The following is a 20,266-nucleotide window of genomic DNA, read 5'->3' as shown; positions in this document are numbered from 1 at the left end:
TCTTATATGTTCGTATAGAATCACAGATCCTCATGGAGCAATTCTCTGTACTACCACCCAAGTGATGTCAAAATCTTCTCTCCAATTTTAAAAGGAAAGCAGAAAGGGTGCATGAACATTTTAACTGGGGAAGGTATAATGTCAATCTCTCATTGGACCTAAAAGACTATCTTCATTTGCCTGCCTGCAGGCTGACACAAATGATATATCTCCTTTTCTTCTGCTACATAAAGACTGAGCATCATGGCTTATAATAAGGCTATCCTACCTTTTGCTCATCAGTTTGAATGACAAGCACTGAGATGAGCATGCCACTATTTATGTCTATGGAGATTCTCGGTCATCCAGGTCATGGTTGTCGCAAAGGTGCTTTTTTCAAGAGGCAACTGGACTTTCTGGTCCAAAACAGAAAGTCCAGTTGCCTCTTGAAAAAAAGTACTTTTGGGACATGCCAACATTTAAGGATTCCAACAAATTAAAACTCATTGTAGGACTGGAAACTACAGTAAGTTCTACAAGAAGAGATTGGGAATCTGAGAGTTTCAACATCAAGAAAATATCAAGCTCAAGACAGGGATTTAATATAATAAGTACTTAAAGAAGGTCATAACTTTATTTCCATCATCCCAAAGTGCACAAATGGGGTAATATTTAAAATTAAAAGGGAGCTGATTAATGTTGAATGTATCCTGGCAGTATTCCTAGAGCACTTCAGCAGTGGAAACATTTAATTTGTGTGTTGATGCACTTCACATCAAACACAAAGATTTTTAACATTATGCAAAACAGTTTTCATTGCCAAAACATTGAAACATTGATCATGCAACTTCCTCTGTTTCTCTCAGGAAGCTCCATATGTGATGCAAAAGAAGAGCAGTGAGCCATTAGAAGGAAATTTGAGATATGAGGGATATTGTGTAGAATTAGCTGCTGAAATTGCAAAACACGTTGGCTACAACTACAGCTTGCAGATTGTTGCTGATGGAAAATACGGCGCTCGAGATTCTGAAAGTAAAATGTGGAATGGCATGGTTGGAGAGCTAGTCTATGGAGTAAGTTTCTAGTTCTGAATCAGTGATTATACAATATTATTATTGTATTATAAAAGCTGATGATGCCAGAGCATCTTCAAAGGTATTGTTACTATAATTCAACACTGGTAGCCCATTTACATGTAATTGCTGCTGTTACTTGAGATTATTCTTTAAATAAGAGCAAGAAAAATATGAAAAACTGGTTTAAACATTGTGAATGATACCATATAGTTGATAGCAAGTCATTTGATTTCAGCAATTTACAGTTAACTGTATATCTCCATCTTAAAATAAATGGGAAGGTATCACTCTACTGAGACCTTTCTAATCTCCATATATATTTAAGAGGGCAGGAATAAATATTAAGGAATTGAAATATCATAGATCCTGTACTGGGACCGGGACCAAAACTAAAGGATCATATCAACAGCTTTAATAAGACACAATAAATAAAAATTATTTACACAAAAGGAAATAGTGAAGCCACACTTGGATGATTCTTGTTTTGCATTTATAAAGTAATATAAATCCAAGCATGTCTGTAAGGCAGTGAATGCAGGGAAGAATACAAGATAAATCAAACTGAGATATCAAAAAATTGTAAATTGTATTTTTAAGATTTTCAAATGGTTTCTATACATAAAAGCCAAGCTTCTTAGCAACCCCCCCAGTAATATTCTAGTATCTTAAATATATATAATGCTGTGCTTCTTCCCCAACCCACGCCTTGCTATCAAAAACTTCATGTATTCTTAATATAGTATTTTGCAGATCTTCAGAATGTTCTAACACTGACCTTCCTTTCTTTTCAGAGAGCTGATGTGGCTGTTGCACCATTAACTATAACTCTAGTGCGAGAAGAAGTTATAGACTTTTCCAAACCTTTTATGAGCCTGGGCATATCTATCATGATTAAAAAGCCTCAAAAATCCAAACCCGGGGTATTTTCCTTCCTGGATCCTTTAGCTTATGAGATCTGGATGTGCATAGTTTTTGCCTATATTGGTGTCAGCGTTGTCCTCTTTCTGGTTAGCCGCTTCAGCCCATATGAATGGCACAATGAGGAGGTTGAGGAAGGCCGTGATCAACCAGCTAATGACCAGACCAATGAATTTGGGATATTTAATAGCCTGTGGTTCTCCTTGGGAGCTTTTATGCAACAAGGATGTGATATATCTCCAAGGTTAGTAATTTCTATTAAATATGCACTCTTTGGTGATGAGATTGCCTCTTCAGATGCTGGGAAATAGTCTTCTATCATGTTTTTCAACTTTAGCATAACATCTGTAGTTAACCTGTCTGATTAGAGTGGTTGAAGCAAGGTATAATTGGCCTGATTAAGTTAAACATTTGTTGAAAATAATAGCATTATCAAAAAGTTTCTTTTATCATTTCAAACTTTCTTAATTTCCCCACTGTTGCTGTAATACTTTCTGTTATATGCAAATCAATCCCTTTCAGAGTTTGCTTCCTGTTTTTTGTATTTTTAAAATATTCAAGACAATATATAGAAGGGGATAACAGACACCTGTTACCAATCTCTGGAATCCTGCTTTCATATGCACCCACAACAACCTAGACCACATCAATATTACATCCTGACATATATTTCAGCTTTTGTTTTCATAATTAAACCCTTATATGTTGATTTTCCGGCTTGTATTAATGAACTCCATCTTCATTCAAATGTTACATCCTTCTCCTTTTTCTTACTTTCACAGGCATACAGCATGGATAGTTTTCTTTCCGTCATTGTAATCATTAATTAAATATCATTTATCACATTTTAATTACAGCTAAGATCTCAGATAGTCTTTGACATATCTGCTCCTGACTATAACATCAGAGCCATTGGAGTATCTAAAAACCTGAAGTACAAATTTCAGGCATGGCACATCTATGTCTTTGCCAAATCAGGTCTTTGAAATGCAAGCCAGATCTGAAATTTATTTATTTATTTATTTACTTATTTATTACATTTAGGAACCATCCATCTTTCTCACAGAGCTACTCTGAGTGGTGTGCAAATAGACGTAATGAATGTTTATCCACTATTATGTCATAGAAAATGCAGCCCTATTACATGTGAATCTGGCATTAACCAATAGCAAACTGAGGCTATGGCACTCAACAAGCTTATCATCCAGAAGTGAGGTCTGAAGTGGAGAATTATATCAATCTACAGATTTTCCTTTTCCTACAATGTGAAGCCCATGGCCTCCTGTCAATCTCCCCCTGGCCTGTGTCACCATGGAGATACATATTCCCATGCCATATTCATCTTCCACGATTCCCACACCCAACTTCTATATTCTACTTGAAGCAAAAGGGAAAAAAGAAAAAGAATAATAATAATGAACTGCTTCCTATGTTGTAGCAGTTTACTAACTCTATCACTCATCTCAATAAAGTAATAATCATCTACACACACCTACTAATTCATTCTGTACCCATTCAGACAAACTAGCCCATGATTAAGGCACCAGGCTAGAAACCAAGAGACTGTGAGTTCTACTCCCACCTTAGCCATAAAAACAAGCTGGCTAACCTTTATTTGCTGTTAAATTAGTAATTAGTTGTTAAGGGAATCAGGCTTCCCTATTAACGTTGCTTGTCAGAATGTTGCAAAAGTTGATCACATTATCATATAACTCCAGGACCCTGCAACCCTCATAAATATGAGTCAGTTGCCAAGATCTGAATTTTGTTCATGTGACCATGGGGATGCTACAAGGGTCGTAAGTGTGAAAAATGGTTATAAGTCACTTTTTTCAGTGCTGCTGTAACTTTGAACAGTCACTCAATGAATGGTTGTAAGGTGAAGATTACCTGCATACTGCATATATATGTATATACATATGAGTATATAGTAGATATTCAACTCAAGGCAGCAAACATATATGGCACTCCTGCCTCTTATCTTCCCCACAATAACAGCACTGTGAAGTGTGTGGACTGAGAGAAGTCACCCAGTCAGTTTTTAAAAGCTGATTTCCATTATTCGTATAGAACCATGATAAATGGAAAAAACTGAAGATCCTAAATTAGAAATAAATCTTCTGAACACAAAAGAGCTTACCTTTGAGTAAATATATGCAATCAACCACTTTATTTATTTTGATTTTTAAACTGCTCCATTTTTAAGATCATCTTAATAACAATCATATTAAACTTTAGTTCACTTTAAAATTTTAATTAATGTAAATGTAATTGATTAACTGATAAACGCATTAATTGATTAATACAAAAGAACAAATTGTAATTATAAATGGCTGAGTTTTGACAATCCTTTGTTTTACCTCATTCTGCTTTGTTATTATATTGTTATTGTAATTAAGAAGCTAAAATAACTTATAAAAGAGGGCCTTCCTATTTAAATAGTTAATTTATTCCATAAAACTGAGAATACTTACCTACTCCAACAGGCTTTGCGCGACGTGCACCTATATCTACCGGTAACACTTTTTTTTTCATTTCTCCCAAGAGTTTATTGAGTTTTTTCTATTATACTAGTTTAATTACATTGATTTATTAATTAACTAATCATCCGAGGGTCAGTTTGAGGTTTTGTATCTGCACATTTAATTACATTTATTCACATAATGAATTTAACTACATTTATTCACTTAGACGCCATTAATTCATTAATTGATCTTTAATCAGTGTTTCCAATTCAAAATATGATAAAGATAATAAAAAATAAACCAACGGGTTTGACTTCATATGTTTCGATGATCCTCACACTTCATTTTAGCCGAGCCGCAGCTGTAAGAATGCAGCTGAAATAAATTGACCTATCTGCAAACCTTTCTGGTGTGCTAAAAGCTGGATACAAACCTCATTCAAAGTGCCTTAGCCATGTCAAATGCTAAGCTAATGTTTTTAGAAGACTTTATTTAAAAGACTTAATGCTAAGCTTCGGTCTAATACTAATAAATTTTAAAACACAAAAGAGAAAAGTACATGCGTTTTGCTTCTTGAGGCAATCCCAATCACCACATATTTTTTCAGGTTTTCATCATTCATTCATTCTTTCATTATTCATCCATTCACCCCATTTATATAGCTTTCACTTTCACTTCTATTTATTCATCACATTGCTTTCAGTTTTTCAAAGATGTTGAAGGGGAGATTGGAAAATGGGATGGATTGAATGAATGAAAGTTATTTGATATTATCACAGATAAGGTTGTATCAGGAATTCACCAATCACTGACTGACTAGAGGAACAGAAACTATTTCTTCTATAATGGCTTACTCTAATCAGTTTTATACTCTCAATTTGCCTCATTAAAGCAAAGAATTTTGAAGAATTTGGTAAAATCAGTTGTTAATTGTGGGTTGTTTTATATATTATTATCATTAACCATCATTCTTCAAATCAAGCTTTACTCTAAATTCCCAATTCCCAACCCATCTCAAGACTTAACACCTTAAATTAATTATTCAGGGTTTTTTTTCCCTAATATACCTACCTGACACTAATTAGTTTTTTAATAATATACTTCAAAATTTTGTGCACACCACTGCTAAAAAGCCCCCAGTTATTTCTAACTCTAGTATTATATGAATGTGTATTTCATCTGGTTGACATATAAAGTAACCAAATGCAAAGGATTTGTGTCATTTCTTCCTCTCAGAAATGGGGAAGATTATACTTATCCTTTACGTCATGCATCATTTTATGTATATAGTCAAAGAGAGATGTACCACTCAAGAACCGTATGAAAGTATTCCATAGCTAGATAAGGACATGAACATCTTTGTCAACCCTTTGAAATGATGTGACAGAATGATATATTTTATACTGAAGGCTTTTCTTGACTGTCTGGAACATTGAATAGCTTTCTTTCTTCTCAAGATTCTACAAATTTCAATCAAAGTAGTAGAGCTAGCAGTACCAACTGATCATGATTATTGATGCATATGTAAATATAGTTAATTGTTTCTGTCATCTTGTGTATATGTATATAAAATACATTTCCTTCTCTTTCCTCTGAATCCTGCTTATGTGCTACTATAGAATGAAGATAGGCTTAGCAAAATCTTATTATTTTTCAATATGAAGATTCTGCTCTAAGTTTTGTTCTGACTTTTCTTGCTATTATTCTGCTATACCAAGCAGTTTCAGTCCTTATTATTGTTGGATTATTATTATTATTATTAGATTAGCAGCCAAGACAAAAGCAAGTAATTCTGGAAAAATCTCAGATAAGGAAAGATATTGTCAGAATAGGCAACACCGTATGTGCTGCTTTACTCAGATTTCTGATGGGATGAATATAGGAGTTTCATAGCATCTATAGATAGATGTAGAGATACATACAGCAGCCACTTATATTTTAGACATTTGGTAGGCCTCAAGCAGAGTGTCTAAGGGAGAGTCGCAATTCTAGAAATGAATGGATCCTTAACAAAATTCTGGGAAATCCTCATACCATCATTGCCTCCCCTCTTTTTTTCCCACACCTTCTGTTGTTTTTCCTCTTTCGTAGCTAAAAGTGAAATAAATTAAAAATGGATCTTATTGCTGCTTCCTTAGGCCACTTCATATGGCTTTCTTTTCTTTTATTTTTTTCTCCCTAAATTCCATTTTGCTTGTCTTCAACTTCAACTGTCTTCAACTTTCTTATTGATGGGTGATGGTGGTAAGGAACAGAAATGGAGTGCCATTTGTTTGTTTGTTTGTTTGTTTGTCATGTGCTATCCATATAGCCTACAGATGACTCTGGGCAGCTTGCAAACATTAAAAGCCAGTAAACATTAAAACAATAAATAACAATAATAATAGCAATAATTTAATGAAATAATGAAAATAGGAGATGTGAGGTGAAGTCTTCTCTTAATCTGATAGCCACCTCCAAAATGATGCATCCCCATTAAGACTCCAGACCAATTGGCAGAACCAGGTCTTCAGGCTCTTACAGAAGGTCAGAAGGAATGATACAGATCTCACCTCAGGGGGTACGATGTTCCAAAGGGCAGGAGCCACAGCAGAAAGGCTCTTCTCCTGGACCCCACAAGCCTATATTTCTTGATTGATGGGGTCCATGGTATGGCTCTTCTATCACAGGTGGGGTAGGCTAATCTTATTTAATTCCCTCGAATTCCAGTTCTTCTAACTTCACATTGGGAAATAAAGCTGCCTAACATGGCTGCTTGTTTGTGTAGTGGAACCTTTTTCTGTTTCTGTTTGATTTTTAAGAATTTTATGGCAAATGCCAGATTTATAAAACTCTTGGATAGTAGAGATCCTGGACCTGTTTTAAATGCAGCACTGTACATAAGACTGCTTTCTTGATCAATTACTCTATAATTTCACAGAAATTCTAAGGATTAAAAAATAGTTCCTAGGCACTTTTCACAAATTGGAATCCTGCTATCATTATTTGGAATTTGTGGCGTATGGCAATATCTACTATAAATATACAGAGAAACTTTCTCCCAAACTGAACTACTCCCAAGATGCTTGTAGCAGTACAAGCATCTGTATTATTTGCTTAATCATATTCACATCAAGTCAAGTACCACCCCTCTTTTTTGGAATTCATCATGGGATATTATTATCTATCCAGTGAAAGATCCAATATAGTATCTTCCCAAAAATATTATTGAATAACAATCCACCTATACGTTGCAGCATAGGGCAAAACAGGCATTCTATTTGCACAGTAATGTCCTTTGTGAGTGTAACCATTAAAATTTAATGTTTGGCAACAGACTGGTCTTTGTTGCCTTTGTTTACTCTCATTCAGCCAAATTGGAATGGGATCGTTCAGTTCCTGGCATGATCTCAGAACTCACTCCATAAAAATTAGTCCATAAAAGGGAATCTGAATCTGGTCAATCATGTATCAAAATACTCTCTCCCTTCATGCCCACCTACTACTATAGTCCTCTTCCTCTGTCTCCTATTCAGTCTCAACAAATGGCATTGTTAGAATCTAAGTTAGACTTTGGTGGGACCCTTGAAAGGGAACTCAAAGAAGAGAGAGACAGAGAGAAACCCAGAAGGCAGCATCAAACTGTAGCCAAGAAAACCCTGTAGAGACAAGGAATCAAGCTTGAATGAAAGAAAACTGGGCTTTACTCATGTTCAGAAAAGAAAGCAGTACATATGGTAGAAGACTTAGAGAAGAATATAAAACCACAAAAGTTGAAGAGGCAGTAATAAAAAACAACAACAGTGAAATGTTTGCCCAGTATTTTGGTTCTTTTCAGTACAGGCCTTTGGGAAGCTCAGGAGTAAACAGAAGTACAATATTTAGTGACTGGTTAGATTTTTATCCCATCTTTATTATTATTATTTACTTTATTCATTAAACATGAAACTCAGTCAACTGAACATTCAAAAATGCATCACAAATACCATTGACTGGTGCTAATGGTTGATATGGGTTGCTGCCAGCATCCTAGGTATCAACCAAGTACCTTCTTAAGATGTAGGGTGTTCCAAGTAGCGCAATTTTTTGCAGTTCCGCTGGTGTTATTGCAGGAAGCTGCAATTAGTTGATGTATCTTATAAAATTCTTGGACATGGTACCAAGTGACCCAATGACAATGGGTATCACTGTTACATGTTTCATCTATAATCGTGTAGTTTCGATGGCCAGGTCGCGATATTTTGTGATTTTTTTTCCAGTTCTTTTTCTTGGACTCTGGCATCTCTTGGTATCACAATGTCAATAAATTGTACATTTCGGTTTTCGACAACTGTGATATCTGGCGTGTTGTGTTCCAAATGACGATCCGTCTATATTCGAATGTCCCACAAGACTTTCACCTTCTCATTTTCTATAACTTTTTCCACTTTATGTTTCCATGTCTTTTTGGTTATTATTGTTGTTGTTGTTGTTTTACTAACTAGCTCAAGTTGGTGAATATATAATTTTCCTTCCTCTTCCTATTTTCCCCACAACAGCATCCCTGTGTGATGGATTGGGCTGAGAAAGTGACTGGCCCAAGGTCACTCAGCCAGCTTTATCACTCCTCTTGATAGAAAACATGCCGCCTCTGACGCTGGAATAATTTGAAGGCATCATAATTAGAAGCAGTGCTTGGTATCATTATATCATTAAAGAGTTTAATCCCTTCTGAAAATTGCCCGAGATGCCCTGTGTAGTGAGAAGATGTGGCTTTACTTTGCTAGAATCGATGGCAGCTCATGAGGTAGCTGCCGTGTTATGAATTGCAGTCACTTCATTTGTATAAATCAAATCAAAGAAATAATATCTCTGTTATGTTGATGTTGTAACCGGGTTCATTATCCAGAGACACCTTGGCAAATTGGGTGGCCACATACACTGAATATAACACAAATATAAATGAATCAACTTATGCTGAAGGTTGAATAAAGAAAAGATTGTATCCAGCCATTGTGAATAGGTGCCACTGGCTGATGCAGATGCTCCACTCTATGTAGGCAGCTGTTTCCTGACTTAGGTGCAGAGCTTTGCACTTAAATGTTCGAGCTGCCCCACATAAATATGCAGTTTGTTTTTGGAGGACACAGCAATCATGAAAAATAGTCAAAAGAAATGACTGAGAATGAAATGTATACCCAGCTGAAGCTTGATACGGCTCACCCTGGATATACTATTTTTCCCTGTGACTGAACTACAAATTCTGATATCTACCCGCTATGTCTGAATAAAAATACTATCCATCAGGCAGCGGATGGCATTCTGCATTTATATCTATCCTCCTCTTGTCAGCTTTTATTCCCTGGGCCATTGATTTCTCTCTACAAAGTTACTTACATCTCTAAGAGAAGGCTTCCTTCCGTTGATGTCAAATCACTCAATCGACATGATAAAGCAGGTCTCCTAGACATTAGGATATTGATGAGATGTCTCCCAAGGTCCCTGCCGTGCATAAAACGTTGAAAAGTTTTTTTTTTCTAAAGAAATAAATAGATACATAGAAATGTGACAAAACAAAGTTTTATTTTAGTATTTCCAAATGTCTTTGGAATCTGAATAAATTCCACCTATGATTTTAGAAGAACAGAAGATGTTGGCAGTCCAGTGCTTAGGACTGGACTCACCTGTCTAGAAAAAATGCCAAAAGTAAGTAGGAATATAGCAGATGGAAAACAGTCTTTCTTGTTTACTAATTAAGAAGCATTTTTTTAAATTGCTACGGCCATGGATCAACAATGAAACCATGACAACCTTTCAAAATTCTGTGTGTATCCACAAAGGTAAAGTAGCTACTGGGAAGTCACTAAGGTAGGGGTGTTAAACTCGTGGCCCACGGGCCGGATGCATCACGCACTGCCCATGCCCACCCCCAGTTTAGTGAAGGGGGAAAAAGTCACGATATGTCACATGATGACAACATGATGCTGCGAGTTTGACTCCCCTGCACTAAGGTATTCTTTAAATCCATTCCCTGTTAATGTTTTTATCAGAAATAAAATTCCTTGGTTTTCATCTGGTAGATGAACACACTGTTGGGTTGAATATTGACTCAAAGCATCATTCAACCCTTATTTTCTCTGGAGCTGTTATTTATTAATAAGGCTTTATAACCTTTGCCCTGGGATAGGGGTAAAAAAAATATTTTTACTAGCTATTGGTGGTGGTTGTTTTTTAAAAGATACCACTAGACACAGAATTCGGGGGCTTTTAGATTTTAATTTTTATTCATCAATATTCGCTCTTCCATGCAAATGCAAAAGTCTCTTTTTGCAGAGGACATATAGCAAGCATTCTACACATTCCTGTGAATTTAACTACAAGTCTTGTCTTTCAACAGGTTGAATAGCACTACAGGAATTTAGCCATTTAAATCCTGCAAGGCAGCTATCTGGACATTATGAGCTCCCTCTTGTGTTAATTCGTGGAACAGTGCTTATTTTTCTCACTACTGTTTTACTATAGCCTCTCCATCAGATCTCCCCCATTAATGATGTTTATTTATGTTTTTATTTAATTAAGAACGTGGTTATTACACATGATTTCCAACTGCACGTGACATGGAATATGTGATGTACCCGGAGTAGCAAAGTGCAGTATAGAATATAAATAAGATCATTTATTATAATTCAAAACCCAGAAATAAAGGCAGTACTTAGAACATAATGACATTGTGTACAAACTTTTCTTTACCTCTTTTCACAGTCAAGAAATCTTTAAATCTATCCTCAGGCCTAGAATATTTAATCAAATGATATATCTCTCCCCCCACTTCGCCTCCCCCAGCCATCTATTGAAGCTAAAGACTTTTTTAACTCAATCTTGACTTCCAGCAATTTCAAAAATTCCTATGTAATTTTCTTTATAGAAATGTGGAATGGAATTGGTTTGCCATTGTCTTTTTTCAGCATTTTTTTTTCCCTAGTCTCATTACAACCGTAGGATTTTCTGACCTGAGTTTCTCCTCTGAGAACTAACCAGGTTTGACGCAATGTAGCTTTTTCTTGGTCAACTAGAAGTTACCATCTCTTAGAGCAATCAAAACTTCCAGAGGGAAGAGAACTAACTTGCTTAAAAAAAACTTTTTAAAAGAGACCTTTATTTGAAAACTGTGATGGTCTGAGAGAGTTTGGAGCTGAAGGATGATCAAGAAGGGCAATGTTATAAGCTGTTGGGAGCTTTGTGGTCATGAAACATATTTTTGAAAAAATGCTGGATAGTGCATTTTTAATGGATAGTGGGTACTCGCCCTGGTAGAGGATCAATCTTGCATTCTGTGGGAGGCAAAAAGCTGCAGGGAGAGTACAGCAGGAGAGTATAAGAATTCCTTTGGATTTATGAAGCAAGCCAACATAACTATTTGGAGATTACCCACCCACCGAATTGCAAGTCCTAAGTATTCAAACTACTGAAAAACAGCTATTTAACCTATCAGTATGTCTACAAGGCATTTGATTCCAGCCTCTGAAGATTTCAAGCTGTTACATCTGTGGCATCTTTATCTTTCATGAACAAAACCATTTTTTCTTCTTTATAAATCCATTCTCAGATATTGAACACAATGCTTAACATGATGCTCCACAAATCAGAGGTTTGAGAAGAGGTGTGTTTTCTTCATCTTTTGACTGCTATTCTAATGAAAGCAAAGGATTTCCAGAAAGACCTACATTTGTTTGGGTGGGTGTGAGGGTGGGATTAATCTCACCGCCTAGAATTATGACTTTTAGAGACAGTTTTCAGCCCCCTGTTCCCTAAGTGGAGAAATAGCAAAACTGCCCCCTTTTTTCCTAAATTATAACTGAATAACTAAACCTTTAATAATTAATGGCTTTGCATAAATTCATCCAAATGAGAGTTTTGCCAATAATAAGTAGATGGATGGATGGATGGATTTATTTAATTTAATTTAATTTAATTTAATTTAATTTAATTTAATTTAATTTAATTTAATTTAATTTATTTATTTATTTATTTATTTATTTTGTCAAGCATATATAAGATAACAGGTAAAAGTATAAACATAATTTGAATACATGAAAAGAGTAAGTAAAAAGGAATATTAGGACAGGGATGGTAGGCACGCTGATGCTCTTATGCACGCCCCTTACAGACCTCTTAGGAATGGGGTGAGGTCAACAGTAGACAGTTTAAGGTTAAAATTTTGGGGGTTTGGGGAAGAAACTACAGAGTCAGGTAGTGCATTCTAGGCATTGACCACTCTGTTACTGAAGTCATATTTTCTGCAATCGAGTTTGGAGTGTTTTACCTTGAGTTTGTATCTATTATTTGCTCGTGTATTGTTGTGGTTGAAGCTGAAGTAGTCATTGACAGGTAGGACATTGTAGCAGATAATTTTATGTACTATGCTTAGGTCAGACTGAAGTCGGCATAGTTCTAAATTGTCTAAGCCCAAAATTTGGAGTCTGGTGGCATAAGGTATTTTATTGCAGGTAGAGGAATGGAGGACTCTTCTCATAAAATATCTCTGGACTCTCTTGATTGTATTTATGACCGATATGCAGTGCGGGTTCCAGACAGATAAGCTGTATTCAAGAATTGGTCTAGCAATTGTTTTGTATGCTCTAGTTAGTAGTACAACATTACCAGAGAAGAAACTACGCAAGATTAGGTTAACAACTCTTAATGCCTTTTTGGCAATGTTGTTTCAGTGGGCTCTGGTACTTAGATCTTTAGAAATGAGTACTCCAAGCTCCTTGACAGAGTGAGGATCATCTACAAGGTTATGTCCATCTAATTTGTATATTATGTTTTGATTTTTTTTTATTAAGATTCTGGTTTCTGAATCTCAGTTGTGACTATAATTAAGTCTTTTCTGATTCACAAATCTTACTTACTATGCAATATGCTAGAGTTTTTTACTAGTCCTGATTTTAAAAGGTGGTTGAACAACTCCATGAAGGGTTGCAATACTAATAGTTGCTGATGATAAATGTGATTTGCTACTTTTGGTTCCAGAGACTGTGTTCCTCTGAAAACCAATTGCTGGGGTTATGAAGTGAAGTATGCGATTCTCTTCATATCTATTTGGATTCTTCTTGGCATCTAGTTGGGAAAGAAAATGCAGGACTCAACTTTTGATCTAATTTCATATAACTTTCTTAAATATTAAGTTCATTGTAATGTATTAAAATTGACTAAAACAGAGTATGACTATCACACCAAAAATTACATGGAGAAAAAAAATGAAATATGAATAAGGAAAGAGATAAATCTCTATTGGAAAAAAATGGTTTTGTGATTGATTGTGTAATATCATTGTTTTTTACTCCTACTGACCACACCAATAGATTTTTATCCATGACCATCTATCCCTAAACTACTCTTAGGTCTTCCAATAGTGTAGTCATTGCCAGTGTAACTGGGTCCATCCACCTTGCTGCTGGTCATCTTCTTCCTCCTTCTCTCCTTCCATCTTTCCCAGCATTACAGTCTTCTTCAGAGAAGAAGTCTTCAATAGTGTATCTGGATAATTTGAGCCTAGTCATTTGTTCTTCAAGTGACAACTCTGGATGGATTTCTTCAATGATCCATTGGTCTGTTTTCTTCAGGTCTTGTCCAACACCAATGTTCAGAAGCATTGCAAAGGAGATTAATCTGATTAAGAGATCTGGAAGGCTTCTTTCAACTATGTAGGAAAAACAACTGCAATAGATATTCAAAGCTTAATAAATAGATTTATTAAAGCAAAGTTAATGACAAAAGAATTGAATGCAACCCCTATTTATAGTGAAATGAAGGTTAAAATGCTTCCACTTCTCTTATCTCCTGATTGATGCTAGCACCCACGTTCCTTTGGATAAGAAGGCTGTCCCTTGCTTTGGTGAATGACTGAGTTGTGGCTCTGTAAAGGAGAAGTGGAGTAGCAAAGCTTCCAAATTATAAACAGGATAATGTAAAGAGGGGCTATATTTTCAAAACTTGCCCAGAACACAACAGTCTGTCATCAGTGCTTTCCACCCTTTCCCCATTGATATAATGTGACTCCAGAATGTATCAGGCCTGAAGATTTAGTGCCGAATCAGTCTGAGTGCAAATAGTATAGTAACAAGTGTTGATGTTGAGCACTGTATATGTGCACTCCGCCATTCATTCCCAGTTACCTCATTCTCTGAACACCTAAAGGAAAGCTATGTTATTCCCCAATAATGCAGACTTAGAGTATCTAGTACAGCACGATTGCTTGCTTGTGAAGTTGCTACTGCTGTGTGTGGTATTTTGTAATTGATTGAGAGTGGGAAACTAGCAAGACATCCAAAGCAAAATTAACAGAAAACCTATCTGTCTCTCTGTGTGAGAGGGAATGAGCATGATTTTTCTGCAGTTTACAGTGGGATTCTGCCTGATCCTAGCTGTATGGCTTCAATAACCAAAAACTCTGATGAGCACAAGAGGAAAAAAAAGAGAGAGAGGAATGAGAGAGGAAAAAAGGTACTTCTCTTACCAATCTGTATTGTGATGCAGTTCTCAGATCTTCTGTCTATAGTTATGCAATGTTGGATTAACATTGCAAACATGCCCTATTCAATTAGTTCTCCTGTCATTTATTAGGGTGGCCCTCTTTCCAGCTCAGATTCCAAGAAAATTTGAAAGTCAGCCATTATTACCTGGATTTATCAAATTATCAAATTTTATAGTTAGCTGTTGGCTAATCTCAGAAGCTAATTGAAAGCGGCGCTCAGTCTAGCCAAAGAATTAACATAATAGCTTAAACATTGAGTGATGGAAATCTGAAATCTTTTGGAGTTCTGTCATATTATCTAGCAAGGAAGTTGAGGTTCAAAGCAATAGCTATGCTATTACAGAGCCCCGGTGTGCAGTGGTTAGAATGCAGTATTTGCAGGCTAATTCTGCCCATAATCTGGAGTTCAATCCTGATGGGCTCAAGGTTGACTCAGCCTGCCATCCTTCCAAGGCTGGTAAAACAAGGACCCAGATTGTCCCAAAGGTGCTTTTTCAAGAGGCAACTGGACTTTGTGCCTTTTCTTTGAAGACGTTTCATTTTCATCCAAGAAGCTTCTTGGATGAGAAGGCAATGAGGGAGAAATTACAAGAGTAAAAAAGAGAAGGCAATGAGGGAGAGATTACACAAGAGTATATTGCCAAGGTCACCAAAACCCTGACAACAATAGTTACTGTAGTAAAGTTAATGAAGTCATTATATAATAATTCTAACAAGTGCTGTGTGACAAATACAAGCCATAGTTACAGTAAAACAAAGATTTTTTCCCCCACATTTCTCTCATTCATGCAATGAAGTAAGCTATAAGCTACTCTCTTTTGAGCCAGTGATATAATTTCAGCCTGTCTCTCTGTTTGGAAATGGACTGATTTCATATCAGACTGATTGCTTATGATGATGCAAGAACTTGCTCTCCTAGAAATTTTGATATTTGTTTATTGTCCCAGATATCCGCTCATCTTCAGATTCAAGTATAGTGCCATTGCCATGTTTAACCTAATCAACCGCTAAGTCAGTGAAACCTTACCATTGAGCCTGATATTTTACAACTGTACTAACAGTAAAAAGTTATTTTTTTTTATTTTTTTTTTAATTTGATTTATATGCCGCCCTTCTCCGAAGACTCAGGGCGGTTTACAATGTGCTCAGCAATTTCATAAAGCAGTCTGTTGCAAAGTTTTCAAAATGTAACTGTCCCTTGTGTTCTTATATATCTCACTTACATGTCAATTATTCTTTCTCATGCTTCCTGTTGTGAGTCACACTTGCCAGTTGCATTGATTTCCAGCTCACTAGCAGCTGAGACCGCTAAGTACACAGCCTTGATCAATGGAGAAAATTTGCTCAGGGAAAACACACAAACACCATTTGGTGAGAAATCCTAATCTGCATCTAGAATTCTACTTAAGAAGCAGCTAGAATGGAAATGTTGAGTGGAGACAAATCTTCTACAGAAGGACAAAATGCTGAAGTCTGATTATTTACCAAGTGGTAGATAAAAGCAACCAATAAGTGTGTGAAAATAACCATAGAAGCAAAGCTAGTCTTGGCCAGTGCTGTGGGATCATAAGCACAAAAAGTGAGTATATCACATAAAAATTATTAGAAATATGAATTTCAAATATTCAAATATTCAAAGGAATACCCAAATGGGGATGCAGGATTTTGAAAAGCAGGATAAGTCATTGATTCTTTGTTCTTTGAAAGTGAAACAGTCAAGAAAGCTGTAAAAGTTCCCCCAAAGCTACCATGTATCAGCAGCCTCTGTATGCTGGGAATTTGTATTTGTATACAAACTCTGATGGACTTTGGAATTAATGAGCCAAAGCAAACCAAATGTTTGAAGGAAATAAATTATATACTCGGTTCTCAAAGATGGAGAAAATTAAGCTTCTGATGAAGGAGATAAACACAAAGCATCCTTATGTAAGGATATGCAAGAAAAAGACCTTGGTGAGGTGTGGTATTGTCCAACTGAAGACAGATGATTTTACCAAATCATTAGTGGTGAATTAGTGGTGAAGGGAAGACTCCAGCCCCCTTATGAGATGGCTGCAGCACCTGACTACCAGTGTCTGTAGACTTAGCGCTTGCTAAACATAAAGGTTTCCCCGAAAAAAGGACAGATGTGGGGTTGAAGAAGAAAATTGAAGGCAGATGCTGGCAAAGAGAAGCCTACAGAGGCTGGATTATCCTTATCAGGCCTCTATAAACAAGTTTCTCCACCTTTCTGTGCTGGCTGGCCAGGATTTAGTTCATTGCCTAAATATAGAAGAAAGCTAGTTTCTCATGGTTCCTTACTTAGAAGAAAAGTTGGGGTCAGGGACTATTTAAGTAAGGAGTTGCCTATATTCTCAAGGCTGCAGTTGAAAGGTTTATTGATATTGTTGGTGTAAAACAAGGAAAACAAGACTCAGTTTGCTGCTTCCAGATTCATTTACCTCTATGATTAGATATTTTGAGAACTACTTTGAATTTTGGGTTTGGACTGAGGCTCCAAAGAGTTAGTTTTTGTTGTCAATCCCTATTCCTGAATGTTCAAGGGACTGGAGAGAATAAACATCAGGTTCTCTACATCTTGAATAGTGCAGTGTTTGTTTTATATTACTCCTTAGTCAACTCCAACCTCTTTGTCTACAAAAGTCTCTAACATAAATGGATTAAGCAAATCACTTCCAAGGGAGTATCACCAAACTTATTGATAGATAGGAATTATGGATCAATGCATATCTATAGTTTGATCCACAAGGCAGTGGGAAAGAGTGTTACAAATGCAGCTCCAGAAGCATCAACTTTTGCACTTTTTAATCTTAAAGTATGGACATTAAGAAGAGTAAGGTAAACGTAAAGGTTCCCCTCGCACATATGTGCTAGTCATTCCAGACTCTAGGGGGATCTCCATTTCAAAGCCGAAGAGCCAGCGCTGTCCGAAGACGTCTCCGTGGTCATGTGGCCAGCATGACTAAACGCCAAAGGCGCACGGAACGCACAAATTAAGAAGAATAAAACCAAGCAAATTACTCCATCTTCTTGTGCCTCTGCCTCTGTTGTGATTCTTAGACTCACCTCTTTAGCCCTTTAAGTCACGGGTGTTCAAACTCAATCGCATCATGTGACATATCGTGATGGTTTTTTTGCCTTTGTGGAGCCGGAGGACATGGCCTGTATGTGATGCATCTGGCCCACGGGATGCCAGTTTGATACCCCTGCTATAAATGGAATATAGTACTTGAGAGGTCCTTGGTGCTCTCTGAGCTTGCTTGTTTTCTTGCAGACGTTTCATTACCTTAACTAGGTAGCATCATCAGTGTCAGTAAGGAGTGTTGTTTGCTGTAGGTTTATATTCTGGTGTCTTGCCTGTCTGGGTGCATGGGGGCAGTCTTAGGCAGTCTTTGGTTGGGCTGTTTACTAATGGCTCTTTGGCAGTTAGTACTTCTCACCATGGGGATAGAAAGCTCACAGATGCAGGCTTTCTATCATACTGTAGAAAGAAACACTTCCTTAAAATGCTATGGTTTCTATTATAAGAGTGAAGGTTCCTCGGTGCACTTTGAGCTTGGTTGTTTTAGCGTGTTAGTGTGACTAGCAGTGATGATGTTATCTAGTTTGTGTAATGAAACATACACAAGAAAATAACCAAGCTCAGAGAGCACCTCTGAGGACCTTTCATTTCAACCCTGAGCTACAAATATTCTCCTATTATAAGAGTGTTCTGATATACACCAACTTGGTTGTGAATTATGATTTGCTATGTTTTCAAGTCCTACCTATCTACATTTTTAGGAATTTAGTTAACAGGTTCACATATAAACACTCAAACTAACTTTGTTTCTGTACTTAGAATTTAGTTAATCACTTCTGGATGCCTCTTAATTTCTTTCTGTACCCACACTCTGGGAATTCTATGCTTCCATTAGTACAACTCCTTTTCTTTATCTGTGTTCTGATAACTCTACACTTCATTTAGCTAAAGCTACACTTGCTTTACTACATTAATGTCCTTTTTTATATTTTATTGCTTTTTAATTAATAACAAAAGGGAGCAAAATACTAGGATACTAGAGATGGAGATACATACATTGTCAAGAGAATAAAAAGTACATAAAAGTGCTTTAACAAAAAAGCAAGAGAAAGATGACAAAGAAAAAACTCTATGTTATTATTAACAATAAATTGTTTATATTTCTCCAATGCAAATATTCCAATATGTATATATTTCTAATACATTTAGAATACATTTAGGAGCCGGGCTGGAACAGTGATTAATATGCAGTATGTCCACAACCAGGAGTTCAATCCTGACCACTCAAGGTCGACCCAGCCTTCCATCCTTCCAAGGATGGTAAAATGAGGACCCAGATTGTTGGGGGCAATATGCTGACATTTGTAGACTGCTCAGAAAGTGCTATAAAGTGCTATGGAGTGTATAAATCTAAGTGCTACTGGTATTGCTATTTATACGACTGTCTTTTTCAAATCGGTTTTAAATTATACACATAGAGAAAAATTCATATTTATAAACCTGATTGTTCCCATTCAGAACTGATTAAAACAGAGTCCTTGAGGTGCAGGTAGAAAAGTAGATACAATCACAATCTTCTCCACCCACAAAACTGAAAGTGAATGGGAAGGTGCTAGGATACATCATTAGAGAGAAAGTTTAATAGGCTGAGATGAGGAGTTGAATTTAAGAGTTGAATTTACTTTGTTTCTCTTTTTATAGAGCTATGTGTTAAACTCTAACTAAACTTATTTTGTTAGTACAAATTTGAATACCCTTAGCTTTTACTTTCTTTTCTAAAAGGAAGATTGTGTTTTCTTCCATTTTCAAAAAAATAAATAAATAGCTTCAGATACGGACCTTTCACAATATTTTCATCCATCTAAATGAGCAGTTTGTATATTGGTCTCTGAGTCTCACTTCTCATTCTCTCCCGGCTATTCAGTGCCCATTTTTAATACAATAATCCTGGTCTGGAATGGCAAATGCTCCTGTTCATTCTGGCATGACAAATGGATTGCTCTAGCATGCTTTTTTTGATAATTTGACCATTAGTCATGCACCGAAGATGTTCATATAGATCCTTTTTTTGCTGCAACGTGGATTCTGTTGGAGTTCTAAGTTTCCCTTCTGAATTTTATTTCATGATGCTCCAGGTTATCTCACAATGTTAAACATCTGCGGGGTAGTGGTGGGGGGTTAAAAAAAAAACAAGTAACGGGAAGGAAATCAGAGAGAGAGAGCTAATAAGAATTGAAATAGAAATAAGCATGGAAGGTTAATACTGTAAGAATCTTTCCATGTCTGCTATGGTCCTGAAGAAAATGCATCT

General features: G+C 36.3%; 1 protein-coding gene across 4 annotated transcripts in view; it reads left to right on the top strand.

The window, feature by feature from the left end:
- GRIA1 (glutamate ionotropic receptor AMPA type subunit 1) overlaps positions 1-20,266 on the top strand; it is a 235,904-nt gene that overhangs the window by 179,701 nt on the left and 35,937 nt on the right. For all 4 annotated transcript variants that reach the window (XM_070933859.1, XM_070933858.1, XM_070933856.1 and 1 more), the window contains 2 exons: positions 846-1,052; positions 1,847-2,217. In XM_070933859.1, coding sequence (XP_070789960.1) covers positions 846-1,052; positions 1,847-2,217 — 578 coding nt within the window. The remainder of the gene's footprint in view (positions 1-845; positions 1,053-1,846; positions 2,218-20,266) is intronic.

This window comes from Pituophis catenifer, unplaced genomic scaffold (assembly GCF_029215685.1).
Source record: "Pituophis catenifer annectens isolate HBS135680 unplaced genomic scaffold, rPitCat1.0.hap2 SCAF_2, whole genome shotgun sequence".
Classification (NCBI taxonomy): Eukaryota; Metazoa; Chordata; class Lepidosauria; order Squamata; family Colubridae; genus Pituophis; species Pituophis catenifer.
The sequence above is the reverse complement of the archived record's forward strand: the minus strand, read 5'-3'. Positions and strand labels throughout refer to the sequence as shown.